General features: G+C 39.4%; 2 protein-coding genes and 1 long non-coding RNA gene across 4 annotated transcripts in view; 2 read left to right on the top strand and 1 right to left on the bottom strand.

Annotated features, from left to right (window-relative positions):
• Positions 1-22,074, bottom strand: part of LOC137983869 (uncharacterized) — a 498,488-nt gene that overhangs the window by 348,867 nt on the left and 127,547 nt on the right. The window lies entirely within an intron of this gene.
• The window catches only part of LOC137983858 (dedicator of cytokinesis protein 9-like), a 265,413-nt gene that overhangs the window by 230,283 nt on the left and 13,056 nt on the right, over positions 1-22,074 (top strand). The window lies entirely within an intron of this gene.
• Positions 1,417-22,074, top strand: part of LOC137983842 (dedicator of cytokinesis protein 9-like) — a 32,773-nt gene continuing 12,115 nt past the window's right edge. Inside the window, exons 1-13 of the mRNA XM_068831016.1 lie at positions 1,417-1,523; positions 2,273-2,317; positions 2,611-2,703; positions 4,151-4,207; positions 6,154-6,198; positions 6,702-6,782; positions 9,233-9,340; positions 10,838-10,915; positions 14,648-14,785; positions 15,200-15,257; positions 16,626-16,738; positions 17,390-17,512; positions 18,454-18,567. Of these exons, the coding sequence (XP_068687117.1) occupies positions 1,425-1,523; positions 2,273-2,317; positions 2,611-2,703; positions 4,151-4,207; positions 6,154-6,198; positions 6,702-6,782; positions 9,233-9,340; positions 10,838-10,915; positions 14,648-14,785; positions 15,200-15,257; positions 16,626-16,738; positions 17,390-17,512; positions 18,454-18,567 (1,152 nt within the window). The 5' untranslated portion in view covers positions 1,417-1,424. The remainder of the gene's footprint in view (positions 1,524-2,272; positions 2,318-2,610; positions 2,704-4,150; positions 4,208-6,153; positions 6,199-6,701; positions 6,783-9,232; positions 9,341-10,837; positions 10,916-14,647; positions 14,786-15,199; positions 15,258-16,625; positions 16,739-17,389; positions 17,513-18,453; positions 18,568-22,074) is intronic.

Here is a 22,074-nt window from a genome sequence, read left to right on the forward strand (position 1 = left end):
TTCCGTCGTACCTAGATGTAGGAAAAGGCCGCAGATAGCCATGTGTTTTTTGGAGTGGTTAGGCAGATTAAAATGGCGAGCGACTGGCTTGGATGCATCCTTGTCATTCTTCTCAACATCGCGAAGGTGTTCGCGGAATCGGTCACCTAGTCGTCTACCTGTCTCACCAATGTATAATTTATTGCATAACGTGCAGGTTATGCAATAAATGACATTTGCGGAGGTACATGTGAAACGATCGGTGATCTTAACAGATCGCTTAGGTCGATCAAATTGTTGGGCGCGATGATGGCCCGCTTTGACCACAGAGACAGGATAGCCACGTTTTTCGAAGAACTGGCACATCTCCTCTGATTTGCTGGAAAAATCGGAGTCATCACTACATAGGCGTCGAAGTCTAAGAAATTGAGAATAAGGGATGGAGTTCTTGACATGTGATGGATGTGACGATGAATACAACAAATAACTGTGTGAATCAGTAGGTTTGTAGTGCACACTAGTACATAGCACGTTGCCTCTAATAGAAACGTTGATATCTAGAAAAGCCAATGAAGTTTCCGAAATTTCCCAGGTATATTTACGAGCCGGATGAAAAGAGTTGACGGAGGTTATAAATTGATCGAGTTCTTCTCTGCTGGATGAAATAGCGCCGATGCAGTCGTCGATGTAACGGCCGTAGAGTTCAGGTTTGGGGCCGTTGTACTGACTAAAAAATTGGTGTTCAACATATCCTACAAAAAGATTGGCATAGCTAGGTCCCATTCTTGTGCCCATCGCTACACCATCGCTACACCATTAATTTTTCAAACTTCGTTTGGAAATGAATTACTACTGGTGGTTGGCAACCGTTAGGTTTCTTTCTTTCTATCGGTCTTTTCCTTAACGTTTGTAGCCATCAGGCCAGGGTTGCTATGTTAGCGCTCATCAGCGTTAAACCCCATGGAAACCTATAGGTTTTGATACCTCTTAAGCAACAGTTAGCGCTAACCAGGCTTCGAGCAACGGGCACCAGAAGTGTAAGTCACAAAACTGTTGGTGAGAAAGGGAATCACGAGGAACGGGGACACAGGTACCATCTTGCATCGGATTCTGGATCACTAGTTATCGTTTTATTATTGTACAATGAGTTATGCAACCAATCAAATTAAACGTGACGAGTGCAACTCGCCACAGTTGCGCAAAATGTTGTCCTCTCCAACAAGGCTTTCGAGTCCACCTAATGTAGAAAGATTATAACGCAACATTATATAACATGTGAATGGTGAACTCGATCCGCAAGATTCAAACACCTTGGAAGATTTTTAGGCTCTGACGATTTCCTGATGAATAAAGTTTGTAGTTATGCTGAATCGACTTGTTTTAAATCATAGCATTCTTTCTCTGGGTAACACACTTTGCCTTCTTTGTCTTCTTTAGGCTTGAATATGGACATTCAAACTAGAGTCCTGTTGGAGGGTAATCTGGCGAACGAAGTTGGTCTGATTGTTTTAGATACGATTGAACTCTTTTGCGGTCATTTTAAGGTAAGTGAAAGAACGAATGTCAGTCGTATTTGGGGGCTTAAAACGGTAAGCCCCTTTCTCATTATTAATTTTTGTCTTGACTCTACCACTTTTATATTGCTAAGTATGTTTTTCTGTATTAGAGATGATGAGTTGAAAAAAGTGATAGGCACAGAAATGGTTACTTCCGGTGTCTATCTGTGGCTTAAAGACGTCTCCTGCTTAAGTTCCTTACTGCCAAGGCAACGTGACCAACTGATTCGAGGGTTCAGGACGTGGAACCCGAAGTCCCAGCTCTCACACCCCGCTTTGTTTATTTGGGTAATATTATATGCATCATTTGTATCCCGTAAACACCAATCCCAAATTTTACAGTTCATAACCTGCTACTGAGTAAGCCCATCGTTGGGGTCTCCTGCAAGATTCATTAAGCATTTAATTGGCTTTATTAATATTTGTTAATATTTATTAAGCTCTCCACTGGGATGTCGTTTCGCTCGCCAAAAAGTAAACCTTGGGCGAGACCCTTATGGGAACCTTGCTGCATAAATAGGTTATAGAGTGGAAGTTGCTATGGAAAAAAAGCGATGGAAAAATCGCATGAACTTTTTCATGCATTTTGTAACTTATGGCCATGTTTGTGTACTGAACATTAGTATTATGCAAAACGCGAGCGACATTTTGCATTTGTTTTGTACACCACATGGCCTGCTAATCACGTGAGTGCTAGCCAAGAATACATAAATTGACGGCCTTGTTGTCTGCTTTAGTTCCAGCTGGAGCAAGATGAGGGTGACAATATTTTGATGAAGAAGGTATGTTTAGTTACTAACTCGTTCCCCTGAATCGTCTCCTGAAATCTCTCATAAAATCATGTAAGGCTCATAGTGCTGGGTTGTTTGTGATTATGGGAAACCTGGAAAGTTGTGGAAACTTGACAATTTCATTCTCTTCGCCTGGAAAATCTTTCAAATTTGAGTATGGTTACGTTGGAAATTCGGGTGGCTTGTGTTTTGGTTGGTTTAAAGATCCCAGAATGAATTGCTTCTTAAAAATTATTATTATTATTATTATTATTATTATTATTATTATTATTATTCCTTATCAGGTGTTTAGTGTACTGTTGAGCTTCCTTCAGATTCCCCAATCAGAATTCATGATGAGACATGTATTTGCAAGCTTGAGATCTTACATCAACAAGGTCAGTATACACTGTTATAAGTAGCGTGGCCAAGTGCCGATCAAGGTTGCGTGGTAGTTTCAGTCCTGTCTAGTTTCATTTCTCTCTGTACATAACCATTTGTTGAAATCGTGTCTCATTTTAAGTCTTATGTGATGGTTATAGGACTCCAACTTGATCACTTGTATTTCCATTAGAACGATATGAACCCAGTGTTAGTTGCTAGGGTATCCTTGAAAAAATATCCCCTCTCAGTTGCATAATAAGCGGCTGGAAAACAAAAGAACGGCCACACTTTCAATGATCACATTTATTGGTTGAAGATCAAATCGTTCATTATTTTCCAGGTGTGATTAATATTACATGGAACCAGTCAAAAAGTGCCTTCAAACCTCTTTAAATAATGTTTACAATCAAATTTATTTACCCTTTTTTTTTCGAAGAATGCATTTGTAACCAAGTAAATAAATATCATAATTGCTTACCGTATTTCTGTTTTCAAAAATTCGCGGAGACGCCATCTGGAATAATTGTGACGATTTCTCGTTAGTTCGGTTTGTCGCAGCGCAGTACGTGTGATTTTCAGCCTTCTCGAATTAGCTTGCCAATTTGCGGGCAATTTGGTGCAATCTTAACAGGAAGCGGTGGAGTGGAACGTCGTCATTGAATCACTTTCAAGTCACTTTCACCCGTGTATTCATTTTAGCCGTAAAGGTTACCTTTAAAGCTGCACTCAAATTTCTTCCGACCAAAGTACCGTCAAACTATGTCTGATCGTCAAGGTGGTTGCAATGTGTTAGCATCAGCATTGTGGGAGGGGGAAAAACACGATTATTGTGTCTGCATTTCTGTTATTATCTTTTACTCGTTCTGGGTGTGTAACAAAACAGGTCTGCCAAGAAAATATACTTAAGGAGAAGTAACGGAGAGGACAGAAGACCCACTGCAATTTTCATAATTCTTCGGGATGGCACGGCCAAACTTCGGTTTGGCTTCCATCAATCAAACTTCCGACGCCAAGCCGAGAGTTGACGCCGAAATCAATTGATGCGTGACGTAATCTACCAATCAGCATCTTTCCCACGGTTCATTCGTACATTCGAACTCGACGCCGATGAAAAGTGACGGAATCTGTACCAATCTTCTTACTGAAGAACCTCTAAAAAGATATCATAATGGTATTGGAGCTGTGAACTAAACAAAAAATCCAGTTCACTTTTCGAAGGCGGAGTCGATCTTCGAGGCTATGTTCGGAAATTTGATTGATGGAAGCCAAAGTGCATTCACAGTTCGGCGCGTAGTGCTTGTAGGTCAGATTCCTCGGAATTGCAGTGAAAGTTGCGGTTGCTTGACTATTAACGGAAGTGAAATAAGCGGAGCCGCTTGCTCGATAATGGGGATTTGCCTTCTCTTTGTGATATTTCTGTCTTTGACATTCTCCATCAATCTTTCATTACCTTACCCACAGTTTCCAGCCGCTTTATACAGGGGAAGTGCGAGTTACTGTGGGGATCTTTGTCGCGAGGTACGTAGAATTTTCCTTTATTTTGAAAAAAAAAGAAGACTATTCCCTGTTCAGGGAGGCACGGAATTTTGTCACTCTGGCCAGGAGCTTTCTGGATTTTCTTGCTTTGTAGCCCATCTTCCTGTAAACAGAAGTTCAGCCAGAAGTTTCTTTGACGATAAGCGATAAGCCCACTCCAAGCCGTTGAACATGTATGGCTCAACTGCACGGTTTTTGCCGACTTCGTCAGTTTGGGTTTCTTTTCTTTTCGGTTATAACCCCCTTCCTCTCCCCACCCCCCCCCCTCCTTTCGCTCCCCTCCCTCCATTCTCTGCCAAGCAAAAACTTCTTGAACTTGAAGAAGCCCACAACTTCATTTGTATTTTTATCTTTTTTTAGTATAAGAAGTTAATTGAAGCAGGCTAGAGATAACACTCTTTTCAGAGTTTTGTTCGATAAACTCCTTGCTCCTTGAAAATAGTCCAGTCTTAACTCGTCAGAATTAGCTTTTTTCTGACACCAAGTGGATTGGCTGAGATGTTCCACCAGGGAAAAGTCACATTAAAGTCACTTATGTCCAGAAATGCACGCAATTAGAGCCGCGACCAATTCTCATATAGTATCTAAGGTGTTATTTACATGAGACCGAACGAGCTCAGACCGGTATGAAATTTTTGCAGCGGCTTACATGAAACCGGGACAAAATGCTTGGTGCCTGGTTTCGGGACAAAGTGATATCTTTTGTGTAATAAATATATATATGGCGGACCCGAAAGCATACCTGGCTTGAAATTCCGCAACCGAGACGAAGTCAGGTCGGTCTCATGTAAACGCATAAGAAGAAGTGTATGAAGGCCGATACGAATTCATGCCGGTCTCATGTAAATATCCCCTAACTCGTCAAGTCCTGTTAACGTGAGTCCAAGCCATTTTGCTACTTGTTTCAAACAATGAGGGAAGTGTTTCGGTTAGCGTTACATTAAGGTTGGGTTAAATGCAGCTGTTAATCTCTCCTTCGTGAGCAGAGTATAGGGACACTATTTTATGTTAATTGTCTGTATTCGTAGACTTAGTTAGTTAGGCCTCTTCGACCCCGGTGGGACATAAGGCCAGTATCAATCGCCTCCACTTTTGTCGGTTGTGTGCAAGGTGTTGCGCTTCGCCCCGGGTGATATCTAGTTGTTCAAGCTGAGAGATGATGTTTCTCCGCCAAGTGTTCTTCGGTCTACCGGGTTTGCGCCTTCCAGGTGGTGTCCATAATCTTGGGTGCGAGTAGATTGTCTATTGCACTTCTGACTTCTGTGTGAGGACTTTTATCAGAAGTGGTCATACTGCCAGGTGATTGATTCGAATACATAAACGGGCCAATAGTGTTAACGTTAATACTGGTTTCCGTCACAGGTAGTTTTTACAGGAGGGGTTGTTCGTAGACTTGAGTGATGTTAAGCAGGGAGACACTCCATGAAGCTTATTCACTTATTAAATTTAGCGTGCATCTAATTGTTTGAAATATCTGATTAACTTTTTATCGGAAACAACATTTTACCTTTAGAAATAAGGATTTGCCGATGCTTTTAATCAAATGGACCACTAATCGCTTCCTCTATTGTCTGATGTCGAGCACGCGCTGGTGGAATAATTGTTAAATGTACTCTGCACAGTAATTCTATTTTTATGTATTGTATTTGAAATCTTTTACTGTGAGCACTGCCGGAGTTTTAGCTTTCCATTCCTTGTTTATTTTCTTCTTTTTCAATGCAACACTCCTGAAAATTGGCACATTTCATTTGCTCCTGATATAAGCGACTTCTGGACTAAATGGCTTAAGTTCGGAAATGATCTTTAAAAGCGTATATTAATGGCATCTTTCATGTAAACAGCGATACATTCGCTCTCGTTCTGGTTTGTGATGGTCTAGACTTAATCGACCTCGTATTTATGCTTTTGTCTTTCTCTCCGTTTAATAGATCCTGAGTTGCTGCAACTCGAAATTAAAAAGTCTGCGGAACCAGGTGTGTTCAGATTTTAAGAGCTGTACACTTGTCACTTTCCATCACCTTATTTTTTCTGTGAGCAACCAATGCAAGCCTTTCTAAGCAAGCTTTAATTTCACAAATAATGCCCCTCAAAGGGTAGATGTCATTTAGGCAATAACATTGTAATATATTCGCTTCCTACATAACTGGTGCTTTGAGGGTTTAGCGACGTTTCATCGCTTTTTTTTTCTTTGATCTTTTCGGACCGTTGAAGTCGTACAACGTGGTTTAAGGCAAGGAAACGTAATCTGACTATTATTCACGGATTTATTGTTTTGTTTTCGTTTGGAATTTAAGTTTTTGTGATATTTTAGCAGTCATTGTAGATAAAACGCCTGAAATCATTAAGTGTTGTTAATTTTTGTAACTGTCGTAAATGTCATGCATGCATGGCAGAGCTAAGCGCAATCAAATATGTTTTTTCAAAACACATACATCCCCTCAGAAATACTCACTACTGGGATCTTTGTTCGTCATAGGCCTGTTCGTTTCTTTATCTGCTGATGAGAAGTAATTTTGAATTCTCTGGAGCACAAGGTTGTGATCGAGTCCATTGGCAAGTAAGTGCGATTTTACAATATTCTGCGCTTATTTTAGAATGTCCAACGAACCTGTATTATAATCTTCTGGTTTGTGGAATGCACAGCGTAATTTTTAAGTTGCATTTATATTATGCAGTGTTTGCCATTCAGACATTTTTTCCGGTTCTGATCACAGCTAAAAGGCCTTATCAATCCTTTGTGTACATTGCTGCTTTTTGCTGCTTTAATACTTTCATTGTTGTAAAGGTTCGGGAATGTTGTAAATAATAGCGTTCTCTGTCGTTCGGTTTCCTTTGTTTAGATATTTCTTAGCTGCCTTTTTCGACTGGCTGGGTTAATATGAATTTCTAAAGAGGCTTTTCAAGTCTTTTCTGGTTTTCTTGAAGGCAAATTAAAGAAGGCGTTTCAATACACCTTCGTAGCCGTTTATTTTAAATACTCTTGAAAGATCTTTAAGAGTTTACGCTGTGGATGTTGAGCGAAGCAATCATTTAACTAAAATTCGCACGTTGAATCGTCAACTTCGTGTCGTATGCAGCAAATCGTTTTCATAGATTAAACATTTGGCTTCATTCGATGGACCATCAGAGACTATGAGCAGTCGTTTATCGGAAATCCAGTAAAACAAGGCAAGACAACATAAACAAATATTAAAATGAGTAGATAAATAAGCTACATTTTTTTTTTGAAAAAAAGGACAACAAATGGCTAGTAAAAGCAAGTTCCTCCAGTCAATCTTCACTTTCACGTAGATTAAATTCCAAACTTCTTCACCTTTCATATGTTCCCATATGTAATTAGTATTTTTTGCTGGGAGTATGTTGAATGCAAAAGTAAATTGTAAGGCTTGTTTTGCTTCCAGATTACCAGGGTTAAAAGGGCTGTATTATAGCTTTTCCTGTTTTTGTCTCAAAGTCTTGATTTATGTAACTCTTAATGCGAAATTGCAAATAAGCGCGAACACCTATGTGAGTTGTTTATATACCAATTGAACAAGAAACATTTTGTTAGCATTTTTAGAGAGCATTCATTTGTCCTCCCAGGGAAATAAAAAAAGTCAAATTGAAAATTTAGTCCACTTAGGTTAGGAACCAATTTTTCCCGCTTTGCATGAATTTTTGCTAGTTCGCTTTAAAATCGACTTCACCTGTTAAACCGAATCATTCCTCCTGTGTTGAATGAAATTACACACTCATTTGTCGCGACCAAAGATCTTTCTCCTTTGTCATACATTTGTTCGCGCGTGGGTGATCTTGATAAAAAGCTCTGTCTGTATTTGCCGAATCGCAGGCAGGTGATTTTTGTCATTGGTGTGATGTTTGAATAGTCTGCTTTGGAGTTCGGTCCCACATACAGGATCTACAATCTAGAAGATATTATGCTTTGCTTTTAGCTGACTTTTTTGTTTGTTATTTTATTATTTCTTTATTATTTCTTTATTATTTTGGGTGGAGTATCCCCCTTTGCCCCTGCTCAGTGGATTTTAAGCAATACTTTCACAGCTTGCAACTCGAAGTGTTTTTCTTTTCAGCTTTTTAATTAAATACAGCTGAGAAATGCAAACTTGTGAACATTTTTTTCGCATGCTTTTGTTGTTTTTACCTTTCCTTTTTCAGACACTGCATTTTACGAAATGTTGAGCTTCCCTGCTGTATTAAATTTAACTGAAAAGAGACGTAAAATCGTCTGCAATCCTATTTATCTTTTTATGTAGTTATTTACAATTACATTTAAGTTTGTTTTCGGGGTCGGGGTGGGGGAAGGCGGAAGAGAGCATGAGTGGGGGAGGAGGCGAGCCAGTGTCTTCTCTACACTGGCATAGTTATTCTTGTACAATATTTTCGCATCTTTCGCCGAAATTGTCTTTCGTTTGAGTTTTTAAATTCAATACTTTTATTACAACATAGGAATGCCGAGACTAATAAGGCAAGCTGCCAAAGTGGCTTCATTTGTTTAATTGCTGAGATCGATGTACCCATAACAATCAATTCAATTAACTTGTTTTCTGTTTTCTGTGCTGACACAGTAGAGCTCCGCTGCAATAAAAATAAAGAAAACACTGTTGTTGAATTTGGGCTTTCTGTCCACTGAGCTCTTGTAGTTCTTGGGCCGTATGGTAGAGTAGACAAGATGCAAATATGTGTCCCCGTTAAATAACGTCTTTTGATTTGATTTGATCATGCTTACTATATATGAATGACACAAATGTGCACTAGCCCTGTAAAGATAGTAATGGAATATCACATGTGTACTTGTCAAAAGTCACTGACGGTCAAATTGAGCCATGAAAATAATTATGTCTTAATAAACCGACTGATTAACTATCAACTTAGTTTCATTTCACCTTAACTCTGTGCATTTGCGCGTTACGACGATGATCATGATGTACCAGTTCCTCAATTATGCCATCCTGTGTACTTTGTGGTCACGCCTTGAGATCTGCTTTTTATGTCTGTATTTATCGATAGGTCATTGTGGCAGTCTCTAAGCTTATGGCTAGTGGTTTAAACCGAACAGCTGTCAATAACTGCCTCCAGGCGTTGAAGAATTATGCTGCTGAAGATAAAGGCATGAAGGTATTTTTTTTCTTTGTGTTTCTTTCTCTCTCTCCCTTTTAAATTTTGTTTTGAGTAGTAAGACCAAGATCATGTAATACGTCCCTGCTAACAAAGTTATCTTTTCTTTTTGCGTTCGCTGGACCGACGAGTACGGGAAAAGAGACCTCTGCCGTGGATCGACATTCATTTTGATCCAACCGCCGTCCATCCTGCGCATTCCTTTATAGTAATTCCGCTGTTGTTGAGTGAGCCCACACAACATGAAGTATCACGTAAGGGTATGGTCGCTAAGTAACCGCCGTGCATGCTCAACACAGTGAGTTTCGACCAATGGCAGAGGTGTCTTTTCCCGTACTCGTCAGCCCAGCGAACGCAAAAGGAAAAGAGACCTCTACTAGCAGGGAATTTTAACACTTACTAAAGAACAGTTATCCTCTGTTTTAATGAACCATTTTTAATTCTCTCAGCTGCACTGGAACTATTTTAAACTAGCCTCCATTCGATACCTATGTCAGTTCAACCACGCATGAGAGGACCAAATTTCCCTATTTTGGATAGTAGTACGTGATTACTTATTCACACAAGTTGAAATAAAGTCACTTAGAAAATTTGACACTTGTTTGAACGGGCATCTTTTAAGTTCTTAAATTTATGTTTTGGTAGTAGGAATACGACAATTTTAGTGTATAAGTACGGAACATTGGGTCATTGAAGTTGTGGAAAGTATTTCATTTCTTTCTAGCTTGCTTTCTTTATTATGCATTTGTGTACTTGTGGTCATGTCCTTCTGGAGTTTACGTTTGTTTGGTTATGGTCTTCGACAGCTCGGTTGGTTTCCATCATAATACATTTATATGTGGACTTAACGCTCAAATGTAAAATGCAAACAAAAAACGCAACGTTATGACTTGCACTTATAAGGTTGCACGTTCCTTCAATTGTAACTGGCCTGTCCTGTTTTCAGTACCTATTGTGATTGGCATAGCAGCGTTCAGTTGGAAACCGCTTTGCTGCATTATTACTCATAGTGAATAGACCAATTTCGATATCATCTCGAAGCATCATCTCGAGGCTCTGGGGAATAAATATAAGGATTTCTGTGAGTTTATTCCCCAGAACCTCGAGGTGATATATTTTGTTTAAAACTGAATTTTTAATATATCGAAATTTGGCTATTATTCCGTTGTCGTAGTGGTAAGTGTAGCCTCGTGTAATGTCTAATATGAGGCATTGTGGCAGCTTCTCTTATTTTTAAGTGAAAGCCATTTTTTCTGTTGTTTGGTTTCGGTTTTGGTTTTGGGTATCAGGCCAATGACATTGGTGTCCCCAACTAATCCTCCGGGATTTGAGCTCTTTTGCTTTGGTTGAAAAAGAAGATTACTGATGACGTGAGTGAGAACACACTATAGAACGAGCAACAACAACTGAAAAATATGATGGAAAGCTGCGCGATTCCGCGGGAACATTTTCATTTCACTTTGCTGATGCTTTCGGAATTTCTATCTTCACTTTCAGCATACAGCATTTTGCTCTGAAGTTAAAGATCTAACGAAGAAGATCCACACTGTTTTGCAAGCGACTGCACAGATGAAGGTGAACTGCTGTCTCTCTGGCTCATTTGCAATGCCCTTATTCGTATCACGTGGTAATTTTACTTGGGGAGGCAGGCAGGCAAATTTGGTGTGGACGATGTTTTGTGGAGGCTGTGGGTGGAGTTGACTTATTAGTAGTACATTATACCTGAAGACTGGTCATTTAGTTCAGCCCTTTTGCCCCGTGATAACCGGAAAAGCAACAAAAAATGGATGAATCTGAACTCTTCGTATCGTAGGACCAAGGATAAACAGTTCTTCTTTTTCTGTCTCATTATTGGCATTACGGTATAGGGAAAGTTTTTCCTGTCGAGTTAACTACAAAAAGAAGGGAGACAACACGAGGGTGGACGGGTGGGGTGAGTTGTATTTTCAGCAACTGACGTCGGCGGATATTATGTGTAATCTTGTGTCATCATAAGGTTTCCTAAATATCCATCGAGGAGTGGATGTGATTATGCGATTTCCTTTTTCCCAGAGAACCGTGGCGTGTGAAATTATTATTCGCGTTCATCGGTGATTTTGCTCACCTTTTAAGGGGTTTTTTGTGGTTTTGTATTTTTTTCAAACAGATTGCATAAGCTTTCGTTATTTTTACCTTGGTTTTAACCTATCCGGCGGTTTTTTTGTTTTGTTTTTTTATATCAGTGGATGGAAGAGTCTGGTTTTTGTCACCTTTCATGCCATAAGTACAAAAGCTGTGTCTAAAATTATAAATCGAATATAGGAAAAAAAAAAGGTTAAAGTACTACTAATGTACGTGCGTAAAATGAGAAGAAATTAACGGTAAGGGCGTGAAAAGATCATTACTAACCATTCACCAGCCCAGCGGGTGAAATCAATCACTGTGTGCAGGAAAAAATATTCAAATTAAAGTTTTACCTTTGTTTGTTTATAGTTAAATGATGCCTTAAGCGATTTCTGGTGTTATTTTTATCGTAGGTTTTTTACTGATTGACCGCCGTTTATCGCGACAAATATCACTTGGTCAGGATATTTAATGCAATTGCTTTGAATCAACTATGTATCGGCGAATCACGGTATTTGTTCTCTCGATACGAATGGCAATATTGGAAAGAGAGATAGAATGATCTATCCCTTTCCGACATTTTTTGTAATTCTCGCGCAAGCATAGTTTAGTTAGCCCTTTTAGAACCATTTATAATGTTAAGAAAATGAAAATTAAAATCACTGCTGCAGGTCTTCCTCTTTGGTACCTCGGGTTGTCGATCTCACAAATGCTCGATATTTGTTATTGTATTGCGGCGTCGATTTAGAGACTGTATCGTATCGCGGCTTTGATATCGATATCTTCATATCGTCTCGTGGAAGCCCCAATAGTTATGTGACAAGAGAGTCAATCTCGTACCCAGAGTCCTCGGGCTTTTTGGCCAGCGGGTGAGCGCCCGGAGAGACTCTGGGATAATCGATTTGAACTATATTTTTGATTGGCCGCTTGCGTAACAATGGCAGTCCGACAGGAAGTCGGTAAGTAATTCGGAAGCCCCAGAATTTGGAGGGAGATTCAAAATCTAAAACAAGTTTCAGTGCTGATTGATTTTTTTCTACCTCAAAAATATATAAATCACAAAAATAATAAAACGACGAGGTTTGAATTATGTCATATACCGCACGGGAATTTTCCCACGCTGCTAAAACTGGTAAAAAATGTTACTGTTGCTGTTGCAAAAGTACCGTGGGAAAACATTACATCAGTCTCTTTGAGGAGAAATTCGTGGAATAAGGTCTTGTCGAAGCCATTCAGAATTACGGAAACATCAACTTGTAGAAGAAGAGGACATTTGTGTCGTTTCCACAAAAAAAAAAATTGTCGATCGTGTTGCTTGCACGATGGCATTCTCATTGCATTCTGTACCGTGAAATGTACGCTGAAACACCAAAAATACACTCACCGAAAGCGTCAGCGGTTTCATCGTCACTTGCTCTTACAGCAAGCCAATGATCATTTCTCCAGTTTCTTTGTGTGTAAGGCTAAAATTCTTGTTTCTCAAACACTTTCAACCCGCCATTTCTACTATTAACGGTTTTCTCTTTTCTGCTTCCGTTTAAACTCAACCATACGTCATAAGACCGGAACCCACGTTTTCTGGGAAAATGGAGTCGATTATCCCAGAGTCTCTCCGGGCGCTCACCCGCTGGCCAAAAAGCCCGAGGACTCTGGGTACGAGATTGCAAGAGAGTGGAAAAGTACGTGTGATGTTGCCGTGCAGTCCTTCCTGTTTCAGTTATGTTTTATCAACAGAACGTATCTCTTGCTTGGCGTACGTGACAACGTGGTGTTTCAATTCTTAAACGAAATCTGATTCCCTTCACATTTCTGAGACAAAACAACTAAGGCAAACAAGCTTGGATTTGGATTAGTATAAATTTGTGACGCCTCTGTCGTGGTAAAAGTCAGACATTATCAAACCAAAACTGAATTTGAGAATGGTTTTGCCAACACTTTCTTACGAGGACATTGTAAACGAGGTGTGGAATAAACACGGGCAGTTACGGGACAAGAAGAAGAAGTTGAGGCTTCATGCGATTGAGGAGCTTGCAGCTCATCAGCTAACTGTTCTTCCAGTTGTAACTTCCCCGTGTCTGCTGAGTCCAGCTAGTTCACGCACAGCTTTGTTTCTGGTAATTTGTCCTTTTTGCCTTTCTAATCCTGCGGTTCTTTTGTTTTGTTTTTTTAATTTTAGCATTTTCGTAGTCGTAAAGTAAACTTAGTTTAGTTTGAGTTTCACCTCCCAGTTTGTGAAGAGGACTCAAGATTGCAAACTCAAATTGATGTCGGCTGTATGCTCACCACTCCACTAACTGATCTGTGAAGTGGACTGTGTGTAGGTCTATTCCGAGTTCGCTTTATATGCTTTGCGAAATGAATCAATTCTAGTGAATACTTACTTTAACTTCAAAATCATTTTATAAGGGAAATGAGATATTAGAATGTTAGGGAAATTCACGTAACTTAATTGTTTGTGAAGAGGAAAGGAAATCATAGTTGTGTTTACTTGTAAGCGAAATTATTTCAGGTGTCTAAGCAAGAACAAAATAAAGTTAAGCTACCTTAGGAAATAACGGGAACTTTGACTTTTTTTATTTCAAATGCGTATTAAGGATCCTAGGATTTCAGCCAAATTTATGCAAACTTGGCAACTTGAGAGGAATGTTTTTTTTTGTCGAATTTAATTAAGAATGAAGTGTATTTTAGCTTTGTTTATGGAAAAGGTGTTGTGAGAATATAAGAATTTCTAAACAGTTAATTTCTTATCATATAGTGTCGTCAATCCTGAATTCTTCAGTAGCGTAGTCTGTCTTTAGAGAGAAGTTTTTTTCTATTTAAATTAGTAAGGGGTTTCCATCAGAGGAAATCAGGTGGAAGGTTCGTCCTAATCTTTCGTGCTTTCTGTTTTTATTTTTTTCAAATCTTTCGAAATTTGGTCTTAATATTCCGCTTTTAACAGGTTGGTTCTTGGCCAAATGTCCCTCATTTTTCATAATTATTTAAAGAGTTAAAATAGTTGTTAGGTTACCTTATTGTGTGTGTAACCCGGGGTAGCAGCCGTCTCTCACCGAGAAAACCTCATTTGAATAGCCAAGTCATTCGTTATGAACCGTCAGGGTCTTATATTAAAAATAAAAATAAAAAATTCAGATTCGTCTTTCGTAAAACTTTTTCTATGTTGTGTAAACCAATTAAAACACAGTTATTGACTGTGCCTTCTAGGAATACGATGATGTCCCTGAGATGTTAGTGGATCTTCAGTACAGTTTGGCCAAGTCTTACTCTAGTACTCCGGAATTGCGAGAGACGTGGTTAGAGCACATGGCTGCTGTTCACGAGGGTCATGAGAATTTCTCCGAGGTAATTCCGCTTTGTTTCTTCACGTGACTCTGAAACTTCTTGATGAACCTTTTCGATAGATTAAAATTCAGGGTGAAAGAGAGGTTTAGAGGACAAAGAAAAAGGAAAGTGGGTGATATGTAGATATTTTTTACCTTCATTCCAATGTGTTTCTATTGTTTTTGTACTCACTGTCTCACTATCAATTTGAATATTATTTTGATATTTTGAAAATGGCCTATTTACTACTCGGAGTTACATGTAGGAGGTTTGGGTAAAAGATTAGTGATTGTCTTTTTGGTTGGTCTTTCCCTCTTAAAACCATTTATGTCACTTTATATTCATAGGCTGCTCCTGTGTTGTTTGAGAACTTTGTCTATTGTCTTTGAGAACGTTTCTTAGGAAATTCAGTTTATTGTGGTTTTGTTGTTGCAGACTGCTCACTGCTACATCCACGCAGCTGCTTTGCTGGCCGAATACCTGAAGAGACAAGGTAAGACGCAGAAAATGCGACAATCAACTGACTCTTCCATAAGCGATTAGCACGTAATTGTTTGCCTGTGAGTAGAAGGCAAGAGAGGGAGTATTATTAGCATTGTGTTTAGTTCTTATTAATTCTTATTGAGGAATGAGCTAACTTTCCTACACGATGCTTTACTGGAAATCTGTTTTCCATGCATTTGATACTTGGTAGTAGCAAGTTTAACTTATATGGTTCTGAGGCAGGCTATTTCAGTCATGTAACACTTCTTCTAATAGGCCATTTTCGAAATATCAAATGTTCAGCTTCTTCTTGAGGCAGTGAGGACAAAAACGATAGGAACACGTTGGAATGAATGTGAAAAATATTTACATATCATCCACTTTCCTTTGTCATTGTCCTCTAGACCTCTCTTTCCGGCTGAATTTGAATAGATCGAAAAAGGCCTAATCATTATAATCCAACATGGCGACTTGACGAAAGAAAGAAAGCGACACATTGAGGATACGAGCATATGGTTTTAATAAACGCCAAGTATACTATGATTCATGTGACTGAGTGAAATTATATACTTTGCTCTTGAGTAGACTCTGTAAGTAAGTGTGATCTGTTTGATTCACTAAAATCGTCTAAAGGCTCCCAAAAACCTAGGAAATGTTGTGTACGGAAACATTGTTTCCCGAAATTTTTCCTCGGCGCGCAAACGAGGAAACATTTGCTGAAGAAGCAAAATTTTTCTGAATAAATTCACAAACAGTTTTGCTTCCCGGGAAGCAAATCTTGCTTCCACAACAAATGTTTCCTGGGGTCGCAAACTGGAAAACATTTGCTTCCGCAACAATGGGGCCGTTTATACGAGAGAAAATAAGCCGCGGCTTACTCTGGCCGCGGCGTACATAATACGCGGAAGGAACTATTTATACGAGTATAAACTCCCAGCCGCGGCTTGAGAAAGCCGTGAACGTAGATTTTGTACCATTTATACGGGATGTTCGCGTCTTATGTAAGCCGCGGCCAGAGTAAGCCGCGGCTTATTTTCTCTCGTATAAACGGCCCTAATGTTTCCTCGTTTAACGCATCGTTTCTATAGAAACGATACAACGTAAATAGCCCCCCTGAGAGGAGATGTGGTTGCTAGTAAAATACGACACACAGAAAGATTGAAGAAAATAAAAGGGAATCGCGTAACGTTGGCATCGAGCATGTTGATCGTTTCCGAGGGTTACTTCATCTTTTTTCGGCACAGCAAGTTAAAGTTCGAATTGCTATGGATATTACTTCTACTTTTTCGTGTGACTATTAAAGTACACTAATTTTTTTCAGAACTCCATCGCCACATGCCTATTAACGAATTCGTGTTTTTTTATATCCATTATTTAGGTACTTATACCCCTGGTTGCGCTGCATTTGCTCAAGTGTCTCCTAATGTAGTAGCGGACGAGAGTGTTATGAAGACCGATGAAGGAATGTCAATGGAACAGCGATATACGGTGGTTAGTGTCTTGACTTGTGTGAATTTTCAATTTTGACAACGTGTTTTTTCTGAGATTCCTTTGACGAAAGGAACAAATTGTGAAGGTTGTTGTAGGCCAGTGAGTCATTGACATCACTTGAATTTCCACTCCTTTAATTTCTCGCACGAATACGATCTGAGCAATGAATAAGACCTCATATCATACAGAATTGAAGAAGAACAATTTTGATCATGACGTTTTCATTTTGTCAAATGAAGATAAGCGCCCAGAGTTTAGAGTGCTTCCCTTGAGGTCCGGACATCCCGGGTTCAATACCCGTCCCGACCACTGGTTTAATTTGATGCATGTGGTAGTCCTTGGCTCAATCTCTCGGCTGCACTTGTAAATAGCAACTTGGTTTGCCTCTGGCCATTTGGTATTATTCTTAAAGTTGTCGCTGTTGTTCTGTTCTGTCATTGGCCCAGAAAGTGGGCTATGTAGAGCGGTCAATTAAAATGTTTGTTTACTTTTTAGTTCAGTGATTCGAGTAAGATATGGTGGGTACTCTATTGATTTGGGATGCTGTTAACGTGGTCACATTTTGTTTCGTTTTAAGGAACCATGAAGAATTGCCTTTTTGTTGTGTTAGAATTCTCAGTTTTTCCTTGGCTGTCATTGTTGTTTATTCAGCGTCATCTGGTTGATTTGTTGGAGCAATGTGCCAAGTATCTCGAGCGAGCGGAGCGGTATGAAGTCATGGGTGAAGTGTTTAAACTAGCGATTCCTATCTATGAACAAGAGAGGGACTTTAGGGTAAGACGGGGTTCACTGTTGGTGTCCATCTTGTATATTTTGGCTATCGCTTAGGTTGTTGCAAGGTCAGTTACAAATACCAGACTTTCTGCGGATTCCGCTTATTGTAACATCCAAATTCGATCAAGGTACAAATTAATTTCATTGCACTGATTTTGTTCAGAGCTTTGGTATCCGTCATGAATTCTTAGAACACCTCGCATGGCTTGTGTTTGTTTGCACCGTGGGATATTTTGATTGAGTTTACGGTGTCGATATCACTGACGCAAAATCAAATTAAGCAGATTAATGTAATTTAAGCAAAGATGACGGCTACGGCAACGACAACGCCTCAAAACAAGAAAATTATTAGTTATAAAAGTAAATATAATCATGCTGCACGTGCAGCACGAATTTCCGGGCACCTCCTTGCCGTACTCCAAAAAGCAACGTGCATGAAATCACCAAATTTTAGGTTTTGATGACAACGAGAGCATGTAACAATGAACCATTCATTTTATGTTTTAAAACCGTTCATACCCGTCCACTTATAGAACAGTTCGCACGTATTGTACAAGGTGAAAAAGACGGAATATTCGCAAAATACTTGCGATAGTTTTACTTTGGAATGACGTCTTCGTTGCCGTAGCAGTCGTCTTTGCTAAAACTCCCTATACCTTACTGAGCCACATTCAACGTCTTCTCTTCGAAAGATCAGAACAACTGAAGGGCTTCAAGTATATATTTGGTATTCAACAATTTGATGCCAACTTTTTCTTTCGTTACATTGTTTGGTATGACTCTGGGTATTCTAAGAAGCGGTATGTTTAAACGAGCTCAGTGGTGTTTGTTAAATTTCGGCAAGCTATACAATGGCATAAATAGTCTGGAAACCATTGAAGTTTATAAATAAACAAGTTAAAATACATCCTGACTTGCGTATTGTATTGTTTCACATCCAGCGCCTGTCCATTGCATATGAGAGCCTAGCGCAGGCCTACAAGAAAGTTGTTGATGTGATGGGCACTGGAAAAAGACTGCTTGGCAAGTACTTCAGGGTTGCTTTCTTTGGACAGGTAATTTCAATTTCATGTTTAGATAAAGTTTATGTGAGAACGCGAAAAAACTGCTTCATGAACTGATCGATTTTTTTGTTCTGTTTTGGAACAAACGTCTTCGTACGGCGTTCCATTTGACAGCTAAAATCGATTGAGCCTCTCCTGCGTTGTAGGCCGGGACACACCATGCGATAAGTCGCTGCGACACGTCCCCGGGAAAAGTCGTCGCAACAATTCGCCTCGTGTGCCACGGTTAATTTTCTGAAAATCGTTGTCGCATTTTGCCGGTGCGATCAGTTGCACGAATTCAAACCAGTTTGAATTAGTGCGACTGATCGCAGCGACAAAATTAGCGCATGCAGCGTTGTCGCAGCGTGTGCACTTCCGGCATTAAGTCGCTGCGACAGAATATAAATGAACCAATAAGAGAGCGTCATATGGTCTGCTATATTGAATAAGAAAACTAGTTCACATTCCCCCTCATTCAAGATCACTGCATGTGAACCAAACAGGCGCCGTGTCGCAGCGACTTAGTTTGCAAGTAGTACTCACGGAGCGACTTGTCTACTAGTGTCTCGGTCTTTAAGCCTAATTTGCTGGACCGCGATTAACGCTGAATCTGAATACATAGCATGACTACCTTTAAGGTCCAGTGACACGTTACTCCAGGTCAGGCTTGAACTTTCAACGAAATTTCAATGGCTCGACTAAGTTTGTTTTGCTTGTTGGTTTTTTTTTTTTCTTGTCTTAATCGTCACTAGCATCAGCTCAGTAACGTTATTTCGACCAATTCAGGAGCCCATAACCAGGGGCCAATTCTTGGATTTACATGACGTCACGGCCGCCATGTTGGTGTCCCCAAACAATACAATGGCGGCCATGTTGGTGTCCCGATCCAATCCGGGAATTGAAAACTATTATTACTGGGTTGCTATGGCAAACCCAGTCGGAATCTGTCTTTCATTTCGTCGTTTTTTTTAATTTTTCGTTTTCTTTTTTTTCTTTTTTTCCGTGTCGGTAAAAGTCTTGCCTGTCACTCCCCTGCTAAGTGGTGTCTTAGTGCATAGAGCCTTCTGCGCGTATTTTCTTAGGATCGAGAGGGTAGTGGGAAATGCGTAGATTTCTCTGGTAGACACAGTAGAACGATTAACTTAACCGGCAATGGCGTCGAAAGTCATGTAACGCGAATAGCGTTTTAGTGGATCTTTGAACAAAATGTACCCTTATGAAGGTCAATAATGGCAAGCGAATTGGATACTGAACAAGACAGGCGGTCGAATGTTAAAAGCGACGAGTAATGGACTTCGACACCAATCTGTCGCCCGTCGAGCCATAATCAAAGTGAGCTGTCTTCCTAAAATTTTGCGAAGTGTGGTGTTTTGTGCAACACTGAAACCAAATGAACAGTTCTCTGGTAACTCAGTATGGGTTCAACAAAGACAGAGGAGGAATCCATGTAGTGGATCTGTTATCTCAGTTGACTCGCTATTTGTCAGCTTTGTATTTACCTGTTCTCAACTCTGCACAGTCTTCCGGTATAACAATTGGAAATTTCACTAATAAGTCATTGACGTGAATGGCGTTTTAGTGGATCTTTAAACAAAATATACCCTCATTGAGCTCAAGAATGGATCGTCAATTGGATGAGCAAGACAGCGCTGAAAAATAAATATCTGGATTTTAAGAGACGAGTAATGGTCTTCGACAACAATTTCATTTTTCGCCTTTGGATATCAAGTGAGCTTTGTTTCTAATATTTTACTAACTTGGTATTATATAAAACACGGAAATCAAATAGCATTTTTTTTATGGATTTAACCATAGTTACTATGATTTAACATATTAACATTGAAGGAATCGAACGCCTACAAGAATGCATCACAGTGTTTACTCAAGTCGCATCTTAGTTGTCTGACAATTTACATTTACCGGTATTTTGTACTCAAGTCTGCAAAGGTGTAAAATATTTGGAAATGTGACAGTGAAGAATTATTTGAATGAAAGTTGTTGTCGCTTTTGTGCTTCATTATTTACGGTCAGCGTTCCGAGTCGAAAAGGGTTTGATGTGAACTGTCAAAAATGTATTTAATTGCATCTCTTGTTTGCCTCTGATAGTAAATATGTTGTTTGTTTCGATTAATTTTTCGCTGGAAAAGGATTTTGCGGAGATATTTCCAGCCTTTTTGAACTTTAATATCATGTTGTGTAATTTTCGAGCTTAACAAATTTGCATACGTGTGTTGAAATGTGATACGGGAGCATTTTTGTGGTATAGTGTAACGAAAATAAACAGGTCTGTTGGAAGCTTGCTTGAGTTTCAACAAAATGACCCCCAAAATCGGCAAAAAAAATCTGACACTGATGAATAATAAAGTAGCTGCTATCCCCGAAACGATGGAACTACCTGGCGATAAATAATCTCGTCTTGGAGAGTAAAGTTTTGACTGTCAACCTGAAGAGTTGGGCGATTGTGATCTTTGTGTTGAATTCGCACATTTGTTGTCAAACGTTATAACACTTGAAAGAAAAAGAAAACTAACAAAAACAAAAACCCGGTATCTGTGTCAAATGATGATTTGACACAGATGCTTCACTGTTTCGCGAGTAAACACACCGCGGGAACTTCATCACGGCGGCCACTGAATCCGATATCACTTTCGATTTTGCGCTTTTACTTGTGCAGCCAAAAGTACAATAGCAAAAATCTCCCAGAATGTTTGTCGCTGATCGTAACTTTATATTCGGGGTTAAAAATTAATGTTGTTTTCATGTCATAAATGTTGTTGCTGATGGCAAAATATTTTATTCTCGATCGACCGTCCAGAAAACTTCCTTCTGCTCTTCCCAAAAACTTTGTATCACTATTTATTTACTTTTGCATCAATATTTGTGTTACGAAAAATAGTATTGCGTGACAAGCGTTACTGTCTAGAAGCTTCGCGAGAGTTCGTAGTTTGTTTATATTTAGGTTTGTACGTAAGCGTTTCTAAATCGGTGTGTTTTGTAATCTTTCTATAAGTAGATTCATTACTAATTTAGAAAGTTCTAGAAGTTTATTGTCAGAGTATATAAGTAGACGAGTCCAAGCGGAGTGTTTTTCTAACTAGTTTTTCACAAGCAAAGAGAGTTGGCGTTGGCCGTGTTTATTCAAGTGTGACAGAAGCTGTGTTTATTCAAGTTGGCGGAGGCCGTGTAAGTTTGTCAAGTACGTGTTATTTAGAGTTTTACCTCGTGGAAACTACGTTCATTTTTGGAATAAATCTTCTTGTTGTTGTTCCGACAACCCTGCGTTCAGTTTAGTTGCAAACTAACTTTCCTCAAAACATTCGAACTCGTAACATTGGGGGCCTGTCCGGGAGAGGAATTCATTTGTTTGCTGACTACAGAAACCAGGAAAGGACAATTCAAGAAGGAGTTACAGAAAAAGTAAGAAGAACTGTACGAGAGAGTATATTGTGTTTTTGCTGTGGAATACTGCTAGGGAAATGGAAAAGCTTTTGCAGATGGGAAAAGAATTCGGATTGG

Source organism: Montipora foliosa, chromosome 13 (assembly GCF_036669935.1).
Source record: "Montipora foliosa isolate CH-2021 chromosome 13, ASM3666993v2, whole genome shotgun sequence".
NCBI classification, from domain to species: domain Eukaryota; kingdom Metazoa; phylum Cnidaria; class Anthozoa; order Scleractinia; family Acroporidae; genus Montipora; species Montipora foliosa.